The following is a 22553-nucleotide window of genomic DNA, read 5'->3' as shown; positions in this document are numbered from 1 at the left end:
TATATATATTTATTTATTTATTTTTGGTTTTCACTACAAACTGGTCCTTCATTTATATCCCCTTTATGGTTTTATTTCTTTGACTCTTTTCATGTTTTTTTTTCCCTAGAGAACTACAAGTAATCAATGATTATAGCATTGCAGTATTATTTTAATTAACTTACTAGGCTCTTCCATATTACTTACTTTTTAAATAAATTATACCACTTTATTAAACAATGTTCAATATCATCTTACTGTATTAGTGGTGAGAAAATAATTGGAGACCTTTTCTGATTTTCATCAGGTTTTTAAAAATATTCAACAGGGAATTTCATTGTCTCATCTATCAAATAAAGCATGGTATTCACATTTGTGGCAGTGCATACTAACTTATTGTTCTTTATAAAATGTTTTCTGTAGGCACTTGAAGACGCTGGCTGCTTGAACAGAGGTGGGCAGGGCAGTGGTTATAGTAATATCTGGTGTCCCAACCAGGGAGAATTTCCTGCCCTTCCAGGCAGCCATAAGAGGGAAGATTCCTTTGAAAGCTTAGATTCCTTGGGGTCTAGGTCACTGACCAGCTACTGCTCCGATAGCACACTGAGAGGAGGACTTGAAGGTGAGTTGCATTTTTGGCTATTGATGTTTGTTAACATAATAAGAAAAAAAATTGAAAGCAGGAGGAAGTACAAAAAAAAAAAAAAGAAAGAAAATTAGAGAAGAATTTCACCAAGATGTAGATTAAAATAAAAATTTAAGTGTAACTGGATGTTTCTTAATTTTTTTTCTTTCTCATGATGAGGACAGTTTCTATTTTTAGACAGGAATGGTGAGGAGACAGTTCACTATGACTTGATTTATTAGTGATAATCTAAATGTAGAAAAGAATACTACTTGTATTGTATTGTATTACTTAGATTCTGTAAAATTAGCCATTCTCATTCCTGAGTAATTTTTTTTTCTTGCTTGCTTTTTTCCTCAAAATTTTAAGCAGTCGTGAAGGAAACAAAAATATGTTTTATAATTACGTCTAAATTTTGGTAGACTGGGTAGCATGTCCGCCTGAGCTCCCCCAACACAGAGCAAACCTGAAAGGAATTTGTCGTGGCAAATGCTGTACAAAGGAGCCTTCTTTTAAATATCAAGGTTACGGTCAGTCACTGAGGGACGATTGTTACTCCTGTGGCTGCCATGTAGTGTCAGCAATTTTAGAATAAATCCCTACCTATTCTGAATTGACTACATTGAAACAAGAGTTAGAATTTTTGAAATGCTGGGAGTGTAACTCAGGGATTAGAGCACCTGCCTAGCATATACGAGGCCCTCCCTAGTATGGTGCCAAAAATAAAAAAAATCTTAAAATAATTTTGTGCTTCTACCATCATCATGAAACATGAAGCACGCTCTGTGCATTTGGGCTCGATTATTAGAGATTGCACTTGGCTTGTATATCACGGGGAGTGGCTTGCGTTTCTAAATTGTTTCCCTAGATATTTATGATGAAAAATTTCAAACATAAGCAAACTATATGTAATGGCTTTGTTTTTCAAAAATTAACCATGGTAATAAAACTGAAATTCTTAGCCAGGTACGTGACGCATGCTGGTAATAATCTCAGCCCTCTGGGGGAGGATTCCATGTTTAAGCCGGGCCTAAGCAACATAGTGATTTAGCAAGACTCTGTCTCAAAATACAAAAAGATCTGTGTGACCTGGGGAGTTAGCTCAGTGGAATAAGTGCCTGCCTGCCAAGCACAAGGTCCCGAGTTTGATCCCTGGTACAAAAAGAGAAAAAAAGAAAAAAAAGAAAAAAAAAAAAAAGATCTGAGGATATACTCAGTGCAAAGGCCCTGGTTTTAATCCTCAGTATGGGGGGAAAAAAAACCAACCAACCTTTAAATCTTAGAATATTAGTATTAAAAATGTCACTAGTTACTTGATCATTAGTCTTTATAATTACTCCTGCATTTGCTAGCTGTTTGCTATTTAGGTGTAACATTTTCATAGCCTGAATGGTGATAACTGTGCCTTTCAGGAACCAAGTCTGGTTTATAATTCGTCTGAGTGATTAAAGTTGTAACCTCAGAGGCCAGAATTCTTAGCCCACTCTATTACTTTGTCCAGATTGAGAAATCTATAACATGTGATGTTTAAATTTTTATCTGGCCAACAAAGATTGAAGTGGAAAGATTAAAGGCTTGTGGGCCGTCGTAGATTTCAGTCTGTACAGAGGCGACAGATCACTGGTCCTCTCCTTGGACGTTTGGGCAGGGTGCTCCCGTGTGTAACCAGAAGCACAAGGCTGGGGTTGCTCTGCTTGCTGGTCTCAAAAAAAAGCCTTGAGAGAAGGAGCAGGAAGGGATACTGGGATTATGAAATATGTCTGTGAGTAGTTCGTTAAAATTTTGCTGCTTTTCACCAGCTCCTTGTTGATAGCACCACAGTTTAGGGTAATATTTTTGGTGTAAAAGAATTGCAAAATAAATTTTCCTAGTTTTATATGAAAATTTATACCAAGAATGAGATTTAGGCATGTAAAAACTGCAGAGAACTGGGCTAAAAAAGGACTATAATTTTAAAAATTCAGATGTAGAACACATCATGATTGTAATATTTCACATGCACATTTTCACTAGGATCACTTTGGAAGTAAAAGAAAAGTCTTATTTAGGAGGTGGTAAAAGCACAAGATTTTTGACTCCCCTAATCCTCCTGGCCATAGCTGTTCTCTGTTTAGTTTTGTTATGACTCCCCTCTTATTGTCCCCGTGTCACAGGTGTGTGAGGCCATTTCCTGTGGGCTCCTCACTGTTACTTGCTGTAGATTCCTGCCAGAAAGGAGGGAGGAGCCTGGGCTGCCAGGAACTCTGGTTGGCCCTATAGGAGCTTGGTGGAGCTCAGAGCCTGAGCCGTCAGGTGTTGTGCAGACCCGGCCTCTGGGGGAGCCCTGGCGGGGAGCAGGCAGCACTTGTTCCCCTTTCAGCTGGGAAGGGGCAGCAAGAAAAGGAGGGGAGAAATGAGACCACTCAGTTTGAATTTGCAGTGTCATTTTCTCCCTTCTTTCCTTCCTATGTTTTTAAAAGCATGGATTTTCTTTTTTATGTGTACTGTAACTACTACTCATATCTATCTGACCTTGAAGTGTATTGAAGTATATTCTTTTGAGCTTTAAGAAAATGATTTTGAATCAAAATCTAGTGTTCCCACCATAAGCTCTTGTGCTGTCACATAGGCACAAGACTCGAGATTTGCTTTGGGCTTCAGATGCGCCCAGCCTGACCTCGTGTCTGGTGTGGGATGCTTGTTCATAGGCTCACAAGAAGACCTACCAGACTCTTGCAGTCTTGTGCGGTTTTGCTTGTCTTTCTTTGTCCTTACCTTTCCTTGCATGTAAATTTGATAGCTGTATCCCTTATTTTAAATTACCAAGTTTCCCTAGAGTTACCTGGTGGCTGGTTTTAAGTGTCTGCGACTCATTTGCTAGGTTTTATTTACATGTGTGACACCAACAAATTGTATGAAGCATCGTGGAGGCAGAGAAGACTGGGGAAGAGGCTCAGCCGTGGAGTGGGCTTTTCTGCTTAGAACGTGGCAGCAGAGGCATGCACTGCGAGTGCCTCCAGCATGCAGAGCAAGCTCCTCCTAATGGATCTTATCGCAACTCCATGACAGATTTCTAAAAATATTCCCTGCACTTCTCAGTAGCAGCACCAGGTTGCCAAGGGAAAGACAGACACACTGAAGGGTTTCAGTGAGGAACATAGTCTGGAGAGTAAAGCAGATGTTTGTTCCTTCTTCATAGGTTGTGAAAGTGACACAGATTCGGAATTTACTTTCAAAATGCAGGATTATAACAAAGATGATATGTCCTATCGAAGGATTTCAGCCATTGAACCAAAGTCTGCTTTACCATTCAATCGTTTTTTACCGAATAAAAGCAGACAGCCTTCCTATGTGCCGGCACCCTTGAGGAAGAAAAAGCCAGATAAAAATGAGAACAACCGAAGAAGTTGGGCAAGCCCGCTCTATACGGACTCAGATGGGACATTTTCAAGGTATGAGGATGTGATGTGGTTATGGAGTCCTGCATGCTTTGTGAATTTGACAGTATATTTAGATAGGGTAAAATGATCAGCTCTTAAAAAGTATGAGATAATAAATTTAATGAGATATTTGCTTCTTTCCTGTGCTGTAATCATACATATCTTGAAGATACTTGTTTTCTTTTTGAATGTCAGCATAACATGTGCTAGGTCTTTTCTTAGATGCGTGCCTTCTGGTTATTGGAACTTTTTAGCTTACTGGATGACTGATAGTGTTTATTGTGAGCTCTGCCATATTTTCTTCCTTTCTTTTCGTTTTTTGTTGGTCTTAGTGGGTATGACAAAAACCCTTTAATTTCCCATCAAATTAGCAAAGTAGAGTATGACTTTTCAAGCTCAACTTCCTATAAGGAGGTGTATGATTCTGAAGTGATTCAGATGGTGAGAATGAACGAAAGTTGCCAGACGTGATTTTGGATGACCTAGCCAACCGTAGATTCCAAGTGAAAACGAGGCCCGAGAGTTTCATCTCAAAATCCACCTCTCCCAACTCTTGTCTGCAAATATTTTCTCCTGATACATTAGCCAGTGGGCTATACACACTGACAAGGTCAGAAATGTACTTGTCCTGGATCTGGATGCCTATCCTGCTGCTGATTTAATTCAGAAAATAACACTCCAAACTGTTTGAAATGTGTCTTTCTTTTAACACAGCTTCCAATAAAGTGTCATTTAATTAGAATTGGCTGTGTGCACTTCGCTAACTCAGACAAGATGCTGCTGTAATGCTTTAACTTTGTTCCAGGAGCTGTGGTGATGGGCATGGGCATTCTTCTGCTTCATTCACAGAGATATAAGCTTTGTGAGGCGGAATGCATGACTTTTGTGTTCTGTGTCACAAATAGCTCACACAGTGTCTTACCTGGTTGGATGTTTTGAACAGTAACCAGAGGAGGACTTGGGGCACCATTGTGCAAAACTGGTCAGCAGTTCGAGGATCTCCAAACTCTTCTTATTTGGAAGAGGAAGAAGAAAAGTCAACAGGCCTACCCAACATTGTAAAGGATGATCTTTATGTGCGAAAGCTAAGTCCAATCATACCAAACCCAGGGAATTCATTTGATCAGTTTCTTCCCAAATGCTGGACTCCAGAAGATGTGAACTGGAAAAGAATAAAAAGGGAAACTTATAAACCATGGTATAAAGAATTTCAGGGATTCAGGTGTGTCTCAGTTCATGTTTCTGTTCTGCCAGTGTTTATTCCATACCCTAACTTGGTGCATCTATGTTCGTTTTCGACTTAGGAAAAGGCTAATTTCCCATTAAACATTATAGATCCTCTATAACTGAAGTTGTTTAAACTTTAGAATTTGGTTCTTAAACCACCCTCTTCTGTATGTAGTCATAGCTTGGCATTAATTCCAGTAGTTTTATTCCTCTCCAATTCTTTTTCTTCCTCTTTCCCTTCTCCTTTTCTCCATGTCACTTCACAGTAGGAATTCAGATTCTGAGGATGAGGACTCAGGCTCTGACAGAAGCGTCACGATTTTTAATAGAATACAGAAGGCAGAGAATAGGATAGACAGCAACTGCCAAAGACCTTCACACTTGCTGGAACTAGCTGCCAAACGGGCCATCAGATCCCAGGACACCCATACAGCCAGGAGCATCAGTGGTGCTTCAGATGAGCCCAGGTGCACCTATCTGCACAGGCCCACCTGCTTGGGATCTGGCCTGAGGCACCTAATCTGCCTGCTATTGCTGCTGTATTAACCTGGAGCCTCACTGTGCTGCACCTTGGAAATGTGCTTTATAGAGTGGTACAAAAGCATAACGTGTAACGTATTGTGTGAGCATGTAAGCCTAGAAGCCTCTGGGATATTCTGTGTTAGTGCAGCAATGTGCAAGACAGCATGTATTCATTGACAGGTTATGTAGTTCTTTTAGAAAGCCATTCTAGAAAGGCTTTTTAGAAAGATTATCAAATTTTACAGTTGTGCAGCATATGGAGATGTGGAGAAAGGAAATAACTTCTATTTATTTTTAATTTTATGTATTTAGTACAGGGTCTACAGGGTCTCACTGCATAGATTGAACTCATAGTGATCCCCCTGTTTTCAGCCTCCCAAACACTGGGATTACAGGTGCGCACCACCACACCATCTCAATCACTGTCTCAGTGCATCCTGGGGCGGGACCAGCAGGGCTTGCCGGGGATTAAACCCCAGCCTTTGCACTCTGCTTAAACAGGCACATTAGTCCACTGAACTATGGCCGGCCCTGGAAATAACTTTTAGATAGAGATTGGGAGGAAGGAATCTGAAGGGAGAATGCAAAGCATTACTTAGCGTCTTTTATAAAGCTTAAGCACAGTTTAGAGCTTTTTCCCCCTCAGTATATATATCTGTGGTATCAAGTGTGTAACAGACGCCTGTTAATGCTTTCTAAGATCATTGCTTCTCTCTAGCCAGGGAATGTGGCCACTGAGACTAAGGAATGAGAAGGTTTGGTGCAGGGGCGTGGCACAAGGATGCCTGCAAGAGAGGTACACCTGGTACAAGTGCCAGCACATCCTCTGCCTGCAGTAGTGCCCATCTTTCTGGGGAACCATGTTTTGGTCTTGTTTCTGTAAATGATGCTTAGGAAAGTCACAGATGGTGGCTTTTAATGGTTGTCTGTCTTGCGAGTGTCCCTACTGTGACCCTAAAATAACATGGAGTGACTGGCTACTAATTACTTTTTCTTCTCAACATAATATGATTCTCCCTTGCTTTCTCTTCTCTCTGCCTCAGTCAGTTCTTATTACTTCAGGCACTGCAAACATACTCTGATGACATCTTGTCTTCTGAAACAAATATCAAAATTAATCCCACTTCTGGTCCAAGGCTCATAACACGCAGAAAGAATCTCTCTCATGCACCAGGCAGTGGAAAAGATGACCTTGACATGCCAGCTCTGGATCCTGACTTAGAGAATGATGATTTCTTTGTCAGAAAAACTGGGGCTTTCCATGCAAATCCATGTGTTCTTCGAGCTTTCGAAGACTTCAGAAGATTCTCTGAGCAAGATGATCCTGTAGAGCGAGATATAATTTTGCAATCTAGAGAAGGTGAACTTGTACTGCCAGATTTAGAAAAAGATGATATGATTGTCCGCCGAATTCCAGCGCAGAAAAAAGAAGTGCCTCTCTCCGGGGCCCCAGATAAATACCAGCCAGTCCCTTTCCCTGACCCCTGGACTCTGCCTCCAGAACTCCAAGCCAAATTTCTCTGTGTACTTGAAAGAACGTGTCCATCCAAAGAAAAAAGTAATAGCTGCAGAATATTAGTTCCTTCCTATCAGCGGAAGAAAGATGACATGTTGATGCGTAAGATCCAGTCTTGGAAACTGGGCACCACGGTGCCTCCCATTGCTTTCACCCCTGGTCCCTGCAGTGAGGCTGACTTACAGAAGTGGGAGGCCATCCGCGAGGCCAGCCGGCTCAGGCACAAGAAGAGGCTAATGGTTGAGAGGTCAGAGTGTGTTCCTGCGAGAGTTTGGCTTGCAGTGGACGGCCTTGCATAACTTTATATGTGCAAAAAAGCAGAGTCACATTGCTCAACCCTGCATGTCATGTTGTTGTGTTGAAGCATCCTGCAAAAAATTTATTTTGCTTTGAGAAACTTTTAATCATTACATAAAACAGTGCAATTCCATATTTGCACATCTTTTAATTCTATTTGAGGTCTGCATACACATCTTAGGTTTTAAGTATGTGGTACTATTCTACAACATGAAGTCTCATAAAAATATTTTCCAACTATATTTATAGAAATTTATTCTTATGTTCAGGCATTTCTGTAATAGTCTGGTGGTAGTTTTATTTTTTATGTGTTTCTCATTTTGGACTGTGATTTTTTGAGGTACAAATAAATCTTAAAATATGGCATTGCAAATTTCGTTTAACTTGCCTTTTGTTTTTGACTGAGGTTTCTTGGACTACCAACTTGTAACATTTTTATTTAAGAAGTGTAGTGTAAATTTTGTTTAAATGCATGAATATTATTTACTGTCTGCTAAATTTTATGCGTATGCAGTTTTGGGCCTTTTTGATGAATGAATATTCAGCTTATTGAATTTTGAGATGGACAAGTCTGATTAGGCTGAATGAAATTAGTAAAACCAAAATCTAACCTTTTAATTCCTGACAATGGGAAAGATTTCTTTATAGATTTGTTGGCTTAGAGAAAGCTTTCATTTCACTTAATTTGAGTTCCTCGAGATATAAGATGAATAAGAACTTGGGACATAAGGATATAGCTGAAAAGGCAACCTTTTTAGATTGGTCCATCCTCAATTTGACTCAAATAAGAGATGACAAACAATTAGAAACTAACGTAACTGGAAAACATAACTTTTAAAATTTTTGATTTTCTGATTTCTCAGACTCTTTCAAAAGATTTATGGTGAGAATGGGTAAGTTTTGTGGTTCATACTAAAAAAAAAATCTGTGCTTCATTCTTGGCTTTCGTGTAACTTGTCATTGCATTTCTATCTTGGCATGTCACTAAATGGGGATGCTGTATGCTCATGCATGAAATTTTAAAATGGGAAATGTCTATTAATGTTGTGGCCTAATGGTAGTATTTCTGTGTTTGAGTGTACAGTGCATGAAGTTCCATGTAAAATATTCCTGTTATATTTAAGGGACTTAAACTTCAGTTCTATTGCTTTTTTAAACAATTTAATGAGTTAAGGTTAACTTTGTATTTATTTTGGCATTGGAATGCTAAATAGACTAAGTTTCTAATTTTTGGCTGCTGTAGTAGCCATGTTGTAGTAGAAAAAGGTATTACTATTCACTCCAGGTTAGAATGCTTGCAGTTTGGCACAATTTATACACTCAGCTCAAGAGGAGCTATGTTAGTATAGAGGGTGAGTGGCTTTAGTCTTCCAAAAAAGGAAAACAGTTCCAAGAAGGAAACTAAGAGCTGTGAAGATCCACATTAGAAAAATAGATGAAACCCACATAAATAGCATCATAACTGGTGTACCTCAAATTTACAGAGGAGTAAGTATAATACAAACCCAAAACTAATAAAGGAAATGAAAAAGATCAGAGCAGAAATTAATTGAGAATAAAAATATACAGAAAAAAATCAATGAATGGAAGGGCTGTGATGTGTTGCATAAAATGTACATTGGTACCTCAGTTCATGGACTTCACATGCTGTACAATTTTGGAAAAGATGGTCATATTTGTGTTTGTATAGTAAAGATGCCTTTAATCATGCTTGTTACTTGATGCAGAATTTGTAAACAAAAATAAAATTGGCAAATATTAAAAAAATTTGGAAATATTTTCAAGATTCCTGATTAGCATAAAAAGTTATAACATAGATGTATGTATAGAGCAAAACTAGATTTCCAAAACTGCAAAAATAACATCTTGGTAGTTTACAGTAGTGTTGCAAGAACTGTATCACTAATTCTTAGTTTTGGTCTACTGATATTTCGTTGTCCTGTAGTAGATATGATAAGATGAAACCAGCCTTCAGAAAGTTTTTCTAATTTCTAGAATATTTTTTATTAATTTTGTTGAGAAATAGCAATGAGACAGTTTCAAAACCGATTAATAGGACAGTTACAATAATTAATACATTGTATATTGTCTTCATAGTGGTTACTCATAGTACAAGATGCAGACATGATATCCTGTCCAAACACTATTAGTACAAATCCTTCTTCTTACTGAATTAAGAGAAAGTAGCTGTATATCTATCCTATTTTGTATATACAGATACAAAAAGCCATATTAATATGCTGAGCTGTAAAGGGCTCGTTAACAACTTCTGACATTGTCAGTCCTACGGATAACCCACTACTATTATGGACCACTGTAGTATATTGAATTATTTTGATGAATTCATGCACCTACAATATTTAAATGGCAGTGGAATACCCATCTCTGACAAAACTAAACAAAAAAGGGGATACAAATAATTTCTAGAATATTAAAAAAATTAAAAATCGTTCTTAGTACAAAATCACCAGGAAGCTATTTCCTAATAGTTTCCACCAAACTTTCTGAAGCTTTGTGAATCTTGTTAATAGTTTTTGAGTAAGGGGAAGAAAATTTAAGGCTTTCAAATTTTACTCTATTTCAGTCTTGGTAGCTAAGTATTTTTTCCAGGATGTACTTCATTCTAAGGATATCTAATGTGGTAGTTTTTGTCAGTAATTCAGAAATCTGGAAGATGATGAAATTACCATTTAGTGCAGTAGTAGAACCATTCTAGATGTCAGAATGTAGTAACACCATGGACAGCTTACTGGGAGTACTTTTGAACCAAAGTTTTAGAAATGTTTCACAGCATCTTTTCCATATGTTATGCTCAGGCACATTATCTTCTGCCTAAAAGCTCATATGCGTAAAATGTTTTCATCTGTGAAGGTGAAGGAGGCAGTCTGCAGCATAACACTGAAGCAACTGCCATTCAGTTGCATCATGGGAAAGCTGTTTAAACATCATTAAAAATGTCTTTGCAGAGTTCAAAATGTAGCTGGGTGATAAGAGAGAGCTTGCCTCACATGCATGAGGCTTGGTACAGCCCCTCCCCTTCTTTATGCCATTTCAAGCACTTTAACTCTCAGTAAGAGTTGCCATTCGTAAATTAAATAAGATTTTATAAAATAAGCAAGTCTCAGGAATAGTGATTTTACCTTAGGGGGCTACAAGTGCCCAGAGTACAAGTACTTAATTGCCATATGTGCTTATGTACCTATCTCACGAACTATGTGTGGTCCTCCTTAGTTAAGAGAATGTGAGGTGACTAAGAAGAGAGGAACCAGCCAGGTGGGGAGGTATATATACACTTGTGATCCAAGAACTCTGGGAGGCTGAGGTAGGAAGCTTACAAATTCAAGCTTAACCTGGCCAGTGTAGCAATCCCTATCCCCACATCCCATCTCGCATAGCTCATGAGTGTGCAGTCCTTGGATTCAGTCTGAGAGGGGGGCGGTGAGGATAGAAGAGATGGGGAGAGAGGAAAAAAAAGAGAAGAAGGGAGAGAGAGGAGAAGGGGGGTCAGGAGTGGAAAGGAAAAAAGAGAAGGGGGGAGACCTAATCAAAGCTCAAAAAGCTAAAGGTTTTCCACAACTGTAGCTTTCAGCAGCAGCAGATGCTTTCTATAGATAATTCTGAGATAGTTTTTTGGATAGGATAGCACTGCATTTGTTTTAGAGGTTGTTCCCCATGTGGTTTAGTGCCAAGGTAACTATACAAATAAAGCAAGATAATCCGTAAATTGAGACTGATGAATAATGCATAACTGATTTAATAATGGAAAGTAATGTTTCTTTAGAAAACTAGTGTTTTTTAGACCAATTGACCCCCACCCCCACATCCTATCAGTTACCAGTGCTTTCCTTAACCCAATATGCAATGAAAACAAAACACAAATTCAAATCAAATTACAAATAGGGTTCACAACCCATTTCATATTTATATTTGGGGATCCTTCTCTGAACATAATGTATGTAGTCAAGTTTGGTATACTTCCTTGGAAAAGCATTATTGCTGAATATACTGTAGTTGAAAAATAATCTGTACTATGAATGTTTTCTTTTTGGTAAGGAACACTTTTAAGAGAAATGTGTAATTACCTTTTGAATTTTTAACCTATTAAATCCTGACTTCTGTGTGTCTACATGGGGGACTGAACCCACGGCATTGTGCATGCTAAGCATGTGTTCTACTATTGAGCCACATAATCAGCCTGATGGCTTGCTGCTTCTTTGTCATATAACACCTGTCTGTTTACTTGTAGTAAGTTGCTTTGTGTGTGGCTGTTATAACTCTAGTGTGCTTTTGTGCTTCGTGAATTTTTGTCCATGTGGTTCTATGAAATTTGAAAATTGGTCATGTTGTCTTCTTGTATAAGCTGTAATGACAAATAAAATGTGTTGTAAGGATATGCAGAAATAGTCTTGTAATGTGATTAAGTAATTCAGTCTGTACATTGTCAACAGGAAACAAACACTGATTGAAGGCGAAGTTATAATCAAATATAACCATGACCACTTAAGCTTCACTTACAGATTTTGGCAAAAGAATCTGTAGCATTATCAAGTCAAGATACAGCAAAAAGAAAGAACAAGTGAAGTTGATGTGTTTCACCTCATGTAGATTTTTTTTTTTCATGCCAGGAAACACTTGGTGCTACCTGGGACACCAGGTGCATGTGTGCTACTGACAGTTAGTGCCTTGTACCCATGGATCCTGCTAAATGTCCCACAGTAAACAGACACTTCTGGCTCAAATGTCACCAGTGTTGCTACTGAGAAATTTTGCTTTTAGATGATAAATCTGTAAATGAAAAATCCTCATTATGCTGTTTTATGTTCATGGTAATTATAAAGCCTCTCAAATAGGTTGTAGCATTGATTACTCTTCACAGAATTTTAGAATATCTAATGAGAATCACATAGAGGTATATTAAGAAGTACATTGATGTCTGCTTCTCTAGGCTAGAGACCCCTCACTTTATATTTGCTGTGGAAGGCTATCAGGTGGTTTCATAGTGAGGAAAATTTGCCTTATTTGTTTTTTTCTCTCTTTTTTAGATAATCATTTATAAGTCTGAAATTGGATTATAAGATAATCTGACTGAATAGTAGCCAAAAATATTAAAAAGTAGAGAAAGGGAGAAGAAAACTAAAAGCCAGGAGTATTACAGGCAACTGATCTGAATTTATGATTGCTATCTTTTTTTATTAAGTTTATTCTTCTTTCTATCTTTCCAAAAGTGGTAAAATAATTCTGTTCAACTTAAAGGCAAAGTGTTACACCTATAATTTTGGAAAAAAATCCAAATATAGTTATAAACTGGATTCTCTCCAAATAAGGAAATGCAACTCTTAACAGGTAGATGAATTTCAGGAGAATTATGATGTGACTTACCAGTGAGTAGCACTTTACTTTACACAACACATCAGATGTATGTAGTCTGTCATAGTTTTCCCAAACAATTTTACTGATGCTATCTCGGGTGCTTACTTCAATTTGTTGGGTAGACAGGTAGGTGTTATCTGCATTTCAGAGACATGAGGAAAGAGCAACAGAGATTGAAACTTTCCCAAGGATGTTGACTTGTGAGTGGTAGAACTGGCTTAGGTATTTGATTCACGAGATAATCTGCAGAGACACTTCGGCAGTGCTGGTGGTGCGCGTGAGCCCTCCTAGATTTAATACTATGGCCTTCATGCTGATGAAGGAGGAAATTACTTTTTGTCATCTGACCTCAAGACTCTAGAAATTCTAGATTTTCTAACAGTAGTCTGGGGTGACGCATTTTTTTTCCTCATTACTGAGGATTGAATCCAGGATATTGGCACTGAGCTATCTCACTTGGCCCTTTCCATTTTTAGAAAAGTTTTAGGCATTTTCTTGCTAAGTTGCCTAGGCTGAGCTTAACTTTATGAGCTCTCTGTTTCTGCCTTCCAGAGTGTTGAGATGAGAGGCGTGCTCCGGCGAGTGCAGCTCTGTCTTGAATTTGAAGCAGGTTGAGAAGTTAGCTCTCAGGAGAATCCACACAGTCATTTTTGCTTTAATAAGTATTGTACACCAGACAGATGTACCTGAGAAGCATGCTATGCGAAGATGTGCGCTGATGCCTCACTGCACAGGAATGGAAGAGCAGTAAGAGAGGTTCTGGGTTGGCTGCTACGGCCCAGCCTTCCACTGAACACCTTTATTAAAGTGTGAATTAGTATTGCCACTGGTTCTATGCTGGCTGTCCAGATTCCCCTCACACCTTGGTCTTGAACATTTTTTCTCTCTTTTTAGTGAGTCTGTTGTTGCATTAACTCAAATACCTGCATTCTTTGTAGTTATGACCCCAGGGCATTTATATTCTCAAAATTGCACAAAGAATTTATACATATATACTCAACACATATCATATTAGTAGACTCATATTTTCATACGTATACTCATATTCTATGCTTATTCCTTATCCTGGATGTTCATAATTTTATAAAACTTGTGGGAGCATTAATGCTCCCTCATAGAAAGAATTAGAAACACTTCAAATTTAGTGTATTTTGTTTGATTAAATAATGCTGCAAGTTAACTTCATTCTTGGCACAGATATTAAATGAGTATTCTGCATGCTGTGTGCTGCGTTTGTGTGTTTTTCCTCCAAGGAATACATGGCTTGTGAGGGGGATAAACTAAGCACGCATGTGCACGCCCCACAGAACATGAAGCCTGGTGTTAAGTAACAGCAAAGAAATATAGCTGAAGCAATAGAGCAGTTGAGAAAGGGGACAGGCCACTTTCAATAGGGAAGAACAAGGAAGACTTTATCCAAGTGGTAGAATATTATCTAGATAGAACATTAATTCATAAGAAGCACTAACTTTGAGCTGGCCTTTGTTTGGGGCCAGGAAACAAATCAGACACAGTCTTGCTTTATAGTCTTTCACAGAGTGAAGCAGATGATATGTAGTAGGTACAGGACATCTCAGATGACCGTAAGTGCTGTGGAGGAAAGAGTAGGAGGAGAGTGAGCTGGGGTAAAGGCACTGGCTGTGTCTCGGGGGCTTAGGGAAGGAAATGCTGAGTAACACTTAGGCAGAAGACAAAGTGAGAGGGAAGCCAGGTGGGTATTTGGTGGGGAGCATGCTGGGCAGGTGGGGGAGTGAGAGGTCCGAGCAGTACCATGGAAGTCAGGTGGCAGCTGGAGAGTGAGTGAGGAACAGTGTGGTGGAGATGAGTGTAGAGAGACAGGCAGGGACCAGGTAATACTAGGCCATGCAGGACTTGGAAGAACCTGCTTTGAACCTGAGTGAGATGGAAGAAGGTGATGGGTGCTGATATCTGGGCATGGCTTGGAAAGGTCTCTTTGAGTGCAGTGCTAAGGATGGAAGCAGGGGGCTCATCCTCCAGGGGGGATGTGATGACTGGGAGCAGATGGTAACTAACAGTGGAAGAGGTCAAACATGGTTGTACTTTACCTGTAGAGCGGAAGAGTGTAGATGAGAGACAGAGAGGAATCGGGTGACTCCAAAAATTCTGACCTAAAGTGTGAAAAGATAGACTGAGTTTTACTGAGATGGAGGAGATAGATGAACAAGTTGTAGGGTGAAAAATATTTTGTGTCTGACTGCTCTGATTGAGATCCCTTATAGGCCTCCAAGTTGACACTGAATAGTACAAAGTTACTGTATGTGGCCATCTGAGTTTAGTCTAGCTGGGATGCTGAGAAATACTGGGCATGGTGGCGCATGCCTGCATGCCCAGCACACTGGGAGGCTGCAACACAAGCAGTACAAGCTTGGGCTATCCAATCTGAACAACTTAGATCCTGCTTCAAAAAACATATATATATTTCTAAAGTGCTGGTGCTGTAGCTCCATTCAAAGGCCTTGTACTCAGTGTACTGGGGAAGGTAGATTGAGTTAGAGGGAGTATTTCGGGCTAGACCTTCTCTGGGTGATATGTGAAGCAGCTTATTTGGAAGTCTCAGTAGGTCTTTCTGTGCTCTGATCTAGGGTGCTGGCGATAGAGATGGAAAGAAAAAGACACTGAATGAGAGGACTGGATAACTAATTGAAAGTGAAGAAAAGGGAGAAACAAGTGAAAAATATGTTTTAGGATTCAAATATGAATGATTGGGGGCAGAGCAATTAAACACAAGAAAAAAAGTAGATTGGGAACGAAACAAGACTTAAGTTCAGCTGCATCAGCCATACCTGGTGCTACAAAATCCTTTCTAGATATTACTTCAACCGATCCTTTTGCAGTCAAGGTGACTAGGGGATAGCCAGGAGAAATGTTTATTCACTGAGCAGGAAATGAGTGGATGGAGGGCAGATCTGAAGCTGTAGGCTTGGGAATCCTTCTCCGGGAAGTTGTAATTGGATTCCTAAGCTAACCAAGATGGGTATTTTATGAAGGAAATATGATGGTAGAATTGTGTGGAAGAAAGATAAGTTACTTAAATAACTAAGAATACAGTCACTTATGATGAACTCCATACATAAGGATGGAGCTATGAAAGAGAGCATTTGGAGCACTTCATTTTTAAACACTTTCTTTCTCTTGTTCCTACCTGATCTTCAATAGTCAGACTTGAAAGCTTCCTTTCAGAAGGTGGGGAAGGGCATCCTAAATCTCCTTTTCTCCTCAGCCATTGTTTACCCATCTCTTACGTGTATACAGATAGCAGTCACTGCCTGTGTCCTTCAGCCCACTGCTCATTGTTTCTTCTCTGGTACAATCCGGTAATCCCAGAATTCTGGGAGGTTTTGGCAAGAGGATTTAAAATTCCAGCACAACCCAGGCAGTTTTGTGACTTTGTAAGATCTTGTCTCAAAATTAGAACTGAAAAGGCTCAAGATGTGGCTCAGTGTAAAGGCCTTTGCTCCAGTTCCCAGTACTGGGGGAGAGGGGGCTGTTGAACCTCAGGTCCTGAGGGAGCTGTAAGGAGAGGGCAAACGAGGTGGTTCGAACAGGCTGGTGGAAACCACCTATGTCCTCTGAGAACAAGTCCAGTGCAGTGGCAGGGGTAGATCTTATAGAATCTTTGAAAAAGAGCAGCACATCTATTCATGGTATTGAACTTGAGGAGAAAATATCAGGTAATCACTAAATTATTTAGTAAGTGCCCAGAAAGGGCAGCCAAGCCTTAATAGCTTACCTTTGGGGGAGACGGCACAATACAGACGGGTATTTCTAGTGGTGCCTAATAATTTCTTTGTCTAAAGATCTAAAGAAACATTTTTTTTGCACTGACTTCTCTGAAACTGAACATTGAATTATTTTTTTTATACTTTCATAGAATTAGTCTGGCCATTTTGTGAAAAAATTTACACCCGACATGAGTAGTAGGCTCTTGTTTCTGCGTTTTGGAAAAACACCATTTATCTCTGTAGTGCTCTTTCTGTGATACTATCACTAGAGTGTCTAGGCAGCACATCAGAAATTTAGGTGGAATTTCCAAATATAAGCCCAGCCTTCCTTTCACTCTTTAGCTGGTCATGCGAACCCTGGTGACCATGGTTTTCTTGCCCTAGGAGCAAGTCCATGAGTGATGTCAGCCCAGAGGATGTTCGGCACTTGCGTCAGCTGCGTTATGAGGAGATGCAGAAAATAAAAAGTGAATTAAAAGAACAAGATCAGAAATGGCAAGATGTGAGTATTTTCCAATTGTATGAGGAGAAAGTGTATTAGTCAGATTTTTCCTTGTTTCTTTTCAGGTCTCCATACTCCAGAGATAGTTCTGTAGAAAGTGCGATCAGTTTTAACTCTTTGGGCTAGTACGAGTGCACTTTTTAAATACTGTTGTGAAAAATCTGAATGAAAGTTTATCTTCTAATATTCGCTGAGCTTTCAGAGAAATGTGAGCTTCATTGCAGAATAGTAGTTCTTCATTGCTTACTTGCTTTGGTGGTTGAGTTGGGGTATTACCATTAATTATGCTTTTGATAGGAAAAGTCCTTGTTTAAATGTAGGACTGTAGATGAGTGGAGGTCTAGTGTCGAACTTGACATTAGCAGGTTGAGATGAAAAGGGTTCTTAGTTAACTGAGGAGATTGTGAAGAAATAAAATCCAGAGTATTTTGTATTATTATTATTATCATTGTACTGGGGATCGAACTCAGGACCTTGTGCTTGAGAGGCAGGCACTTATGCCCCTGAGCTATCATCTCCTGGGCCCATGAAGTATTATTGAATGAGTTGAAATTAGATGTTTCTACAGAGCTCACACACATTCAGATACTTCTATGGGTATAGACCTCATCGTTAGTCCCCCCCCCTTTTTTCCCCCTTTTTTGGGTGGAACCTGGGATTGAACTCAGGCCCTTGCACTTGCCAGGGAAGTGCTTATTCTGCTGAGCCATGTCCCCGGCCCCTCATCATTAGTTTTGATCCTAAGGAAGAAAACTTAACCTTTTAAACATAATAGTTATAAACTTGTAATACTCTAAAGAATTGTCATAAACAGGACATAGCAACCCTCCAGAATTTGAGTACAGCTTTGTGGTAAGAGAGTTGAGTTACAGCATGAATAAAAGGTCCATAGACAGTAAATCTTAATTTTCCAAGAAGTTAAGTCTATATGCAGTAAAGTTGAAACCTCTGGGTTGGATATATTTCTGAATTTTGATGCTCCTTTCATTGGAAACTCAATTTATTTATTTATTTTATTTTTATTTATTTATTTATTTATTTATTTTTTTGACATAAGTAATTTATGGGAACTCAATTTAATTGTCAAGAATCAGTAAGTAATTCAGTGTCACTTTGTCAAAATTCATTGCAATTTTTTGGGTATGAAAATAATACAAATATTGACGAGGTTAATCTATTAGGTTAAGTTAGGTGAAAATTCACACCACACATCTTCAAGAACTAAATCTCACACCGCTTTTGTTCTTTCTGGAAATAGTTCATATTGATTTCAGGCTGTTTGAAAGCAGCGGTGGCCCTGTCTGCTCCCAAACTTGCTTTGCACGCTGTGAAGGTGAGGCTCCCTTTAGTCGGAGACCTCAGATGTACTCCTCTTTGGACTGAAATGCCTCTTGGTCTTCTTAGCATAGCGCTTCTGTTTTGGAAACATAGAAAAGTGTACTTTTCGAAATGTCTTAACCCCTTGGGTGTCAGAATGCACCAAGATTGCTGTGTCTCATTGAATGTCTGAAACAGGCTGATAGTCTGGGGTTACCTGGCCAAGTCACATTTAAAGCTTCAGGGGTTATGGGAAACTGGCACTGGCTTGTTCTGCATGATTTTCCATATTGCTGTAGCTTAAGCCTAGTTTTCCTTCTTTGATATCACATATTCAAGTCTTAGCTCTTCAGTGGGAGTTTGTTTCTCTTGAGGACGCTTGCTATCCCAAGTAAGCCTGTCTTGTTCATTACTGAATTTTAGTCACATGTCTGTCTCTCCCTTGCAAACGAAGAGTTCCTTGAGGGAACCCTGTCTTAATCTTACTCATCTGTGCGTTTATAGTGATTGAGCTTCAGCTTGTTGAATGCCACCGAATATGCATCTGACTGTTGTTCTAACATCTCTGTTTTCTTCTTACTAGTAAGCATGTTCTTGCATGTAACAGCCAGATTTTTGGAGAGAGATGAAACTGAAATTGAAACAATTCCCAATCAGTCTAACCTGGTGCCTAATTACAAGCATTTAATTCTTTGTGAAACAGGCAACAAGGCAACACTTTCTGAGAAAACAAAACTGGTATCTATCTTATTAGGTCAGGGTTTTGAGACAGACACATGAGATAAAGGCTTGGTACAGAAATGCTGGCTATAAAAAGCAAAATTAGGGCAGCCTGGCACAAAGTGGGAGCGAATGGTTTCAGTGATGTAACAGGATACTCCAGTACACTCTTGCTGCAGAAAGGGTGTGTAGGAATTCAGGTATGGCGCCCTGATGTGATTTTCTCTCAGGACCTTGCAAAATGGAAAGATCGTCGGAGAAGTTACACTTCAGACCTGCAGAAGAAGAAAGAAGAGAGGGAAGAAATTGAAAAGCAGGCACTCGAGAAGTCTGAGAGAAGCTCCAAGACGTTTAAGGAAATGCTGCAGGACAGGTAATGAGGCTGAGTGCATCTCATGGGTGGGGAGCTGAGGCAGAAATGGAGGTTTGGTGTTAGTGTGGCATGATGTGGAATCCCCAAGTTGAAACTTTAATCAGATATGCAGAGACATTCAGAATTTTGCTCTGCATGAAAAAAAAAGTAGTGTTGAAATAGTGATTTGGATCAATGAGTGTTTAGCACAAATAAGAAGTATGTCTTTGTTTCCCCTGCACATTTATACATGAAAGTGGAAGGTTTGGCTGGATTTGGTATAGAAAAGATACTACTTTTTCTCTTTTTAAAGTGAACTTAGGAATGGAATAAGGGAATAGACAGCTCTCACTTTTAACTAGTGTGAAATATAGCAATTTGTAAAAATAAGTTAGTTGTGGAACACAAATTGTCTTTTAAAGGAAGCCCATACTGTATAAGCATAAGTGTCTGTGATTATTCTTTGAATTGCAATATAGAAGGATAAAGGTCAATTTAACAGCAGTTACTATGTGAAATTTTAGGCTATTTATAGGTCAGGGAGAAGGTAAATATGCTTTAGGGCCAATGTCAAAAAGGAAATGTACTGTCACATAAAATTAAACAAAGCTCCTTTGTATTTGAAGAGCCAAAGATAAACAGAGTTTCATTCACTTAACTGCAACACAGCCTGAGAAGTGAGTACTTCTTACTCTCATTAAATGTTAGATTAGGGTATTTTGTCAGCTTGATAACTATAAATGTGAGTTTTTAATCTGTAGTAATTGTCCAGGGAGTTCTGTCAAGCTGCACGAAGCCATATGTTGTCTGGATCTTCATAAAAGCCTAAGCCTTTTATGCTCATGGATTTGAACTAGTATATTGTAAGCTTTATATAGGGAAAAGCTCATAATGCTGTCACAGGAATGCATATCTTCGGAGGATTCAGACTGGTTGTTAGTCATTTATAGATGGCATTTTTATTTCATAAGACTTGTAAACTTGTGGATAAAATCTTTGTAAATAATCTCATTAAAATTTCCTTATTTTATTAGTATGATTTTTCTATAAATTAACAATTATCCAACAAAATGCTTGATAATGTCTTTAATGAAAACAAAAAATCTGTTTTTTACAAGCTTTCTTCCTTCTGGCCTTGAAAATGTATATGGTCATATTCTTTTAGTGTCATTATTATTATGTTAAGTTGGTATTCTTCCTCAACATTCAAGTATTAATTACTGCTTTCTACTCTGGGTGGCAAAAGCATAACTTGTGGGAATGGTGTGCTTCTTTCTTCTAAGGGAATCCCTTGATCAGAAGCCTCCCATGACGTGGAGGAGGAGAATGTACTCTTCTGATGACGTATTGCATGATGAAGAGCTACCTGCTGCCCTGACTCTGTCAGAAGCCAGCTACCAGAGTGAGAGAGCCGGAGAGAAGGAAACAACTTACCCCCCTGAAATTCCTAAGGAAGAGCCGACAACTTTTAGAAAAAGACAGGACAATGGCGGCACTGCTGAAATTCAACTTCCTTCTAAAAGCCTTGCAGAAGAACAGCACCCAGCCTCTTTGTCTTCTCAGCATTCACTGAGTACACAAATGGAGCTGACTCGAATTTCAGCTTCTCTCCCCAGAAGTTACCAGAAAACTGATACAGCCAGGTTAACATCTGTGGTCACACCGAGACCTTTTGGCACGCAGTCAAGGGGGATCTCACCACTCCCCAGAAGTTATACGGTAAAAGTGCTCCCCACTCACATAGCCTGTTCCAAAGAGCAAGAGGTTGGGAGTTGGTGTGTACTTGAGTGTGTATAACAGATACAAAGTCCTTGTGTATCATTAGCTTAGAGCCAATAGGAATGTAGTGCGTAGTAATAGTAATGATACACAAGTGATTAAATTCAGTGAAGGTAGGGCTGATATATTTTAAAGAATGAATAAGTGCTCTGAGGCAGACCATTTTTTAGTATAATTTTTGCAGAGTATTAGCTTGAATAATATGAAATTGCCAGTAGTCAGCTCTTTTTGATCTACAAAACAGCAGTTTCTTATGGCTTAACCTAAATATATTTAAGGGTTTATATGTAAATTTCTTCTTTAAATTCCTACTTCAGAATTTGATGTCTGAATATAATTATTAAACTGTCTTATTAAAATACATATATATTTAATTGGGATTTCTAAGGATGTAGAATATTGCAGCATTTTTCCTGATTATGAAGCAATACCATACATATAATTTAATCTGAATGATGCAAAAGAAGCAAAATAGTTTTAAGATTAATGTTCAAATTCCTATAGTTCTGCTGAAGTATAGTTGTTAAAATCTAGAAGAGGAAAAAATATGAATTGAAAATTAGAATATTTGAGATGAGGGCTCTTTTCTAAAGAAGCCAGGAGCCCCCTGAGACTGTTGTATGGGTAATTACAGGCACATTTGACAACATAAATTTAAACTTAGAGTCATGATAATTGATAGACTCAAGGCAAGTTTTAGCAAAATGTATTGTAGATAAAGGGCTAATGCCTAAATATGACACTAGAAAAATGAATAGAGAAAATGAATGCTCAATTTGAGGGAAAAGGAATGTAAATGGCTGATAATGTGAAGCACATAGAGACATACTGAGCTTCCTTGGAGCAAGAATGAGGCATACAGATTTCATCCATCAGATTGACAAAGATTTAAAATGCTGAAGATGTCCAGTGCTGGCGAGGATGCAGAGAAGCAGCAGCTCACGTCTGTTTCTTTAGGAATGCAGAGCTACAGTGAGTTTAAAGAAAAAAAAAATATAAAATTAAACTTTTCCCCCAGCAAATCTTTGGGACGGGGCTAAAAAATGAGAGTTCCAATTAGAAAGATATACTTGGAATCTATTGTAATATATTTGGAGGTGACCAAAAAACTTAAACAATTCTAAATAATGTATTGATATGCACACTATGGAATAATCAGTAAGTCAGACGACTAATTTAGCATTC

The 22553-nt window shown here is 38.8% G+C and overlaps 1 protein-coding gene across 17 annotated transcripts in view; it reads left to right on the top strand.

The window, feature by feature from the left end:
- Lmo7 (LIM domain 7) overlaps positions 1-22553 on the top strand; it is a 147812-nt gene that overhangs the window by 90309 nt on the left and 34950 nt on the right. For 5 of the 17 annotated variants that reach the window (XM_023709616.1, XM_023709614.1, XM_023709615.1 and 2 more), the window contains exons 1-10: positions 520-601; positions 3783-4035; positions 4454-4633; positions 4967-5245; positions 5517-5717; positions 6816-7535; positions 8449-8478; positions 17083-17200; positions 19468-19610; positions 20873-21308. In XM_023709616.1, the coding sequence (XP_023565384.1) occupies positions 3821-4035; positions 4454-4633; positions 4967-5245; positions 5517-5717; positions 6816-7535; positions 8449-8478; positions 17083-17200; positions 19468-19610; positions 20873-21308 (2322 nt within the window). In that variant the 5' untranslated portion in view covers positions 520-601; positions 3783-3820. Of the gene's footprint in view, positions 1-402; positions 602-3782; positions 4036-4453; positions 4634-4966; positions 5246-5516; positions 5718-6815; positions 7536-8448; positions 8479-17082; positions 17201-19467; positions 19611-20872; positions 21309-22553 lie in introns of those variants that run through there. The other 12 variants (XM_023709612.1, XM_023709610.1, XM_023709609.1 and 9 more) reach the window with 9 other exon arrangements.

The sequence above is a fragment of the Octodon degus genome, unplaced genomic scaffold (assembly GCF_000260255.1).
Source record: "Octodon degus isolate 3935 unplaced genomic scaffold, OctDeg1.0 scaffold00013, whole genome shotgun sequence".
Taxonomy (NCBI): domain Eukaryota; kingdom Metazoa; phylum Chordata; class Mammalia; order Rodentia; family Octodontidae; genus Octodon; species Octodon degus.
Note: the sequence above shows the minus strand (reverse complement) of the source record. Positions and strands in the feature narration are given on the sequence as shown.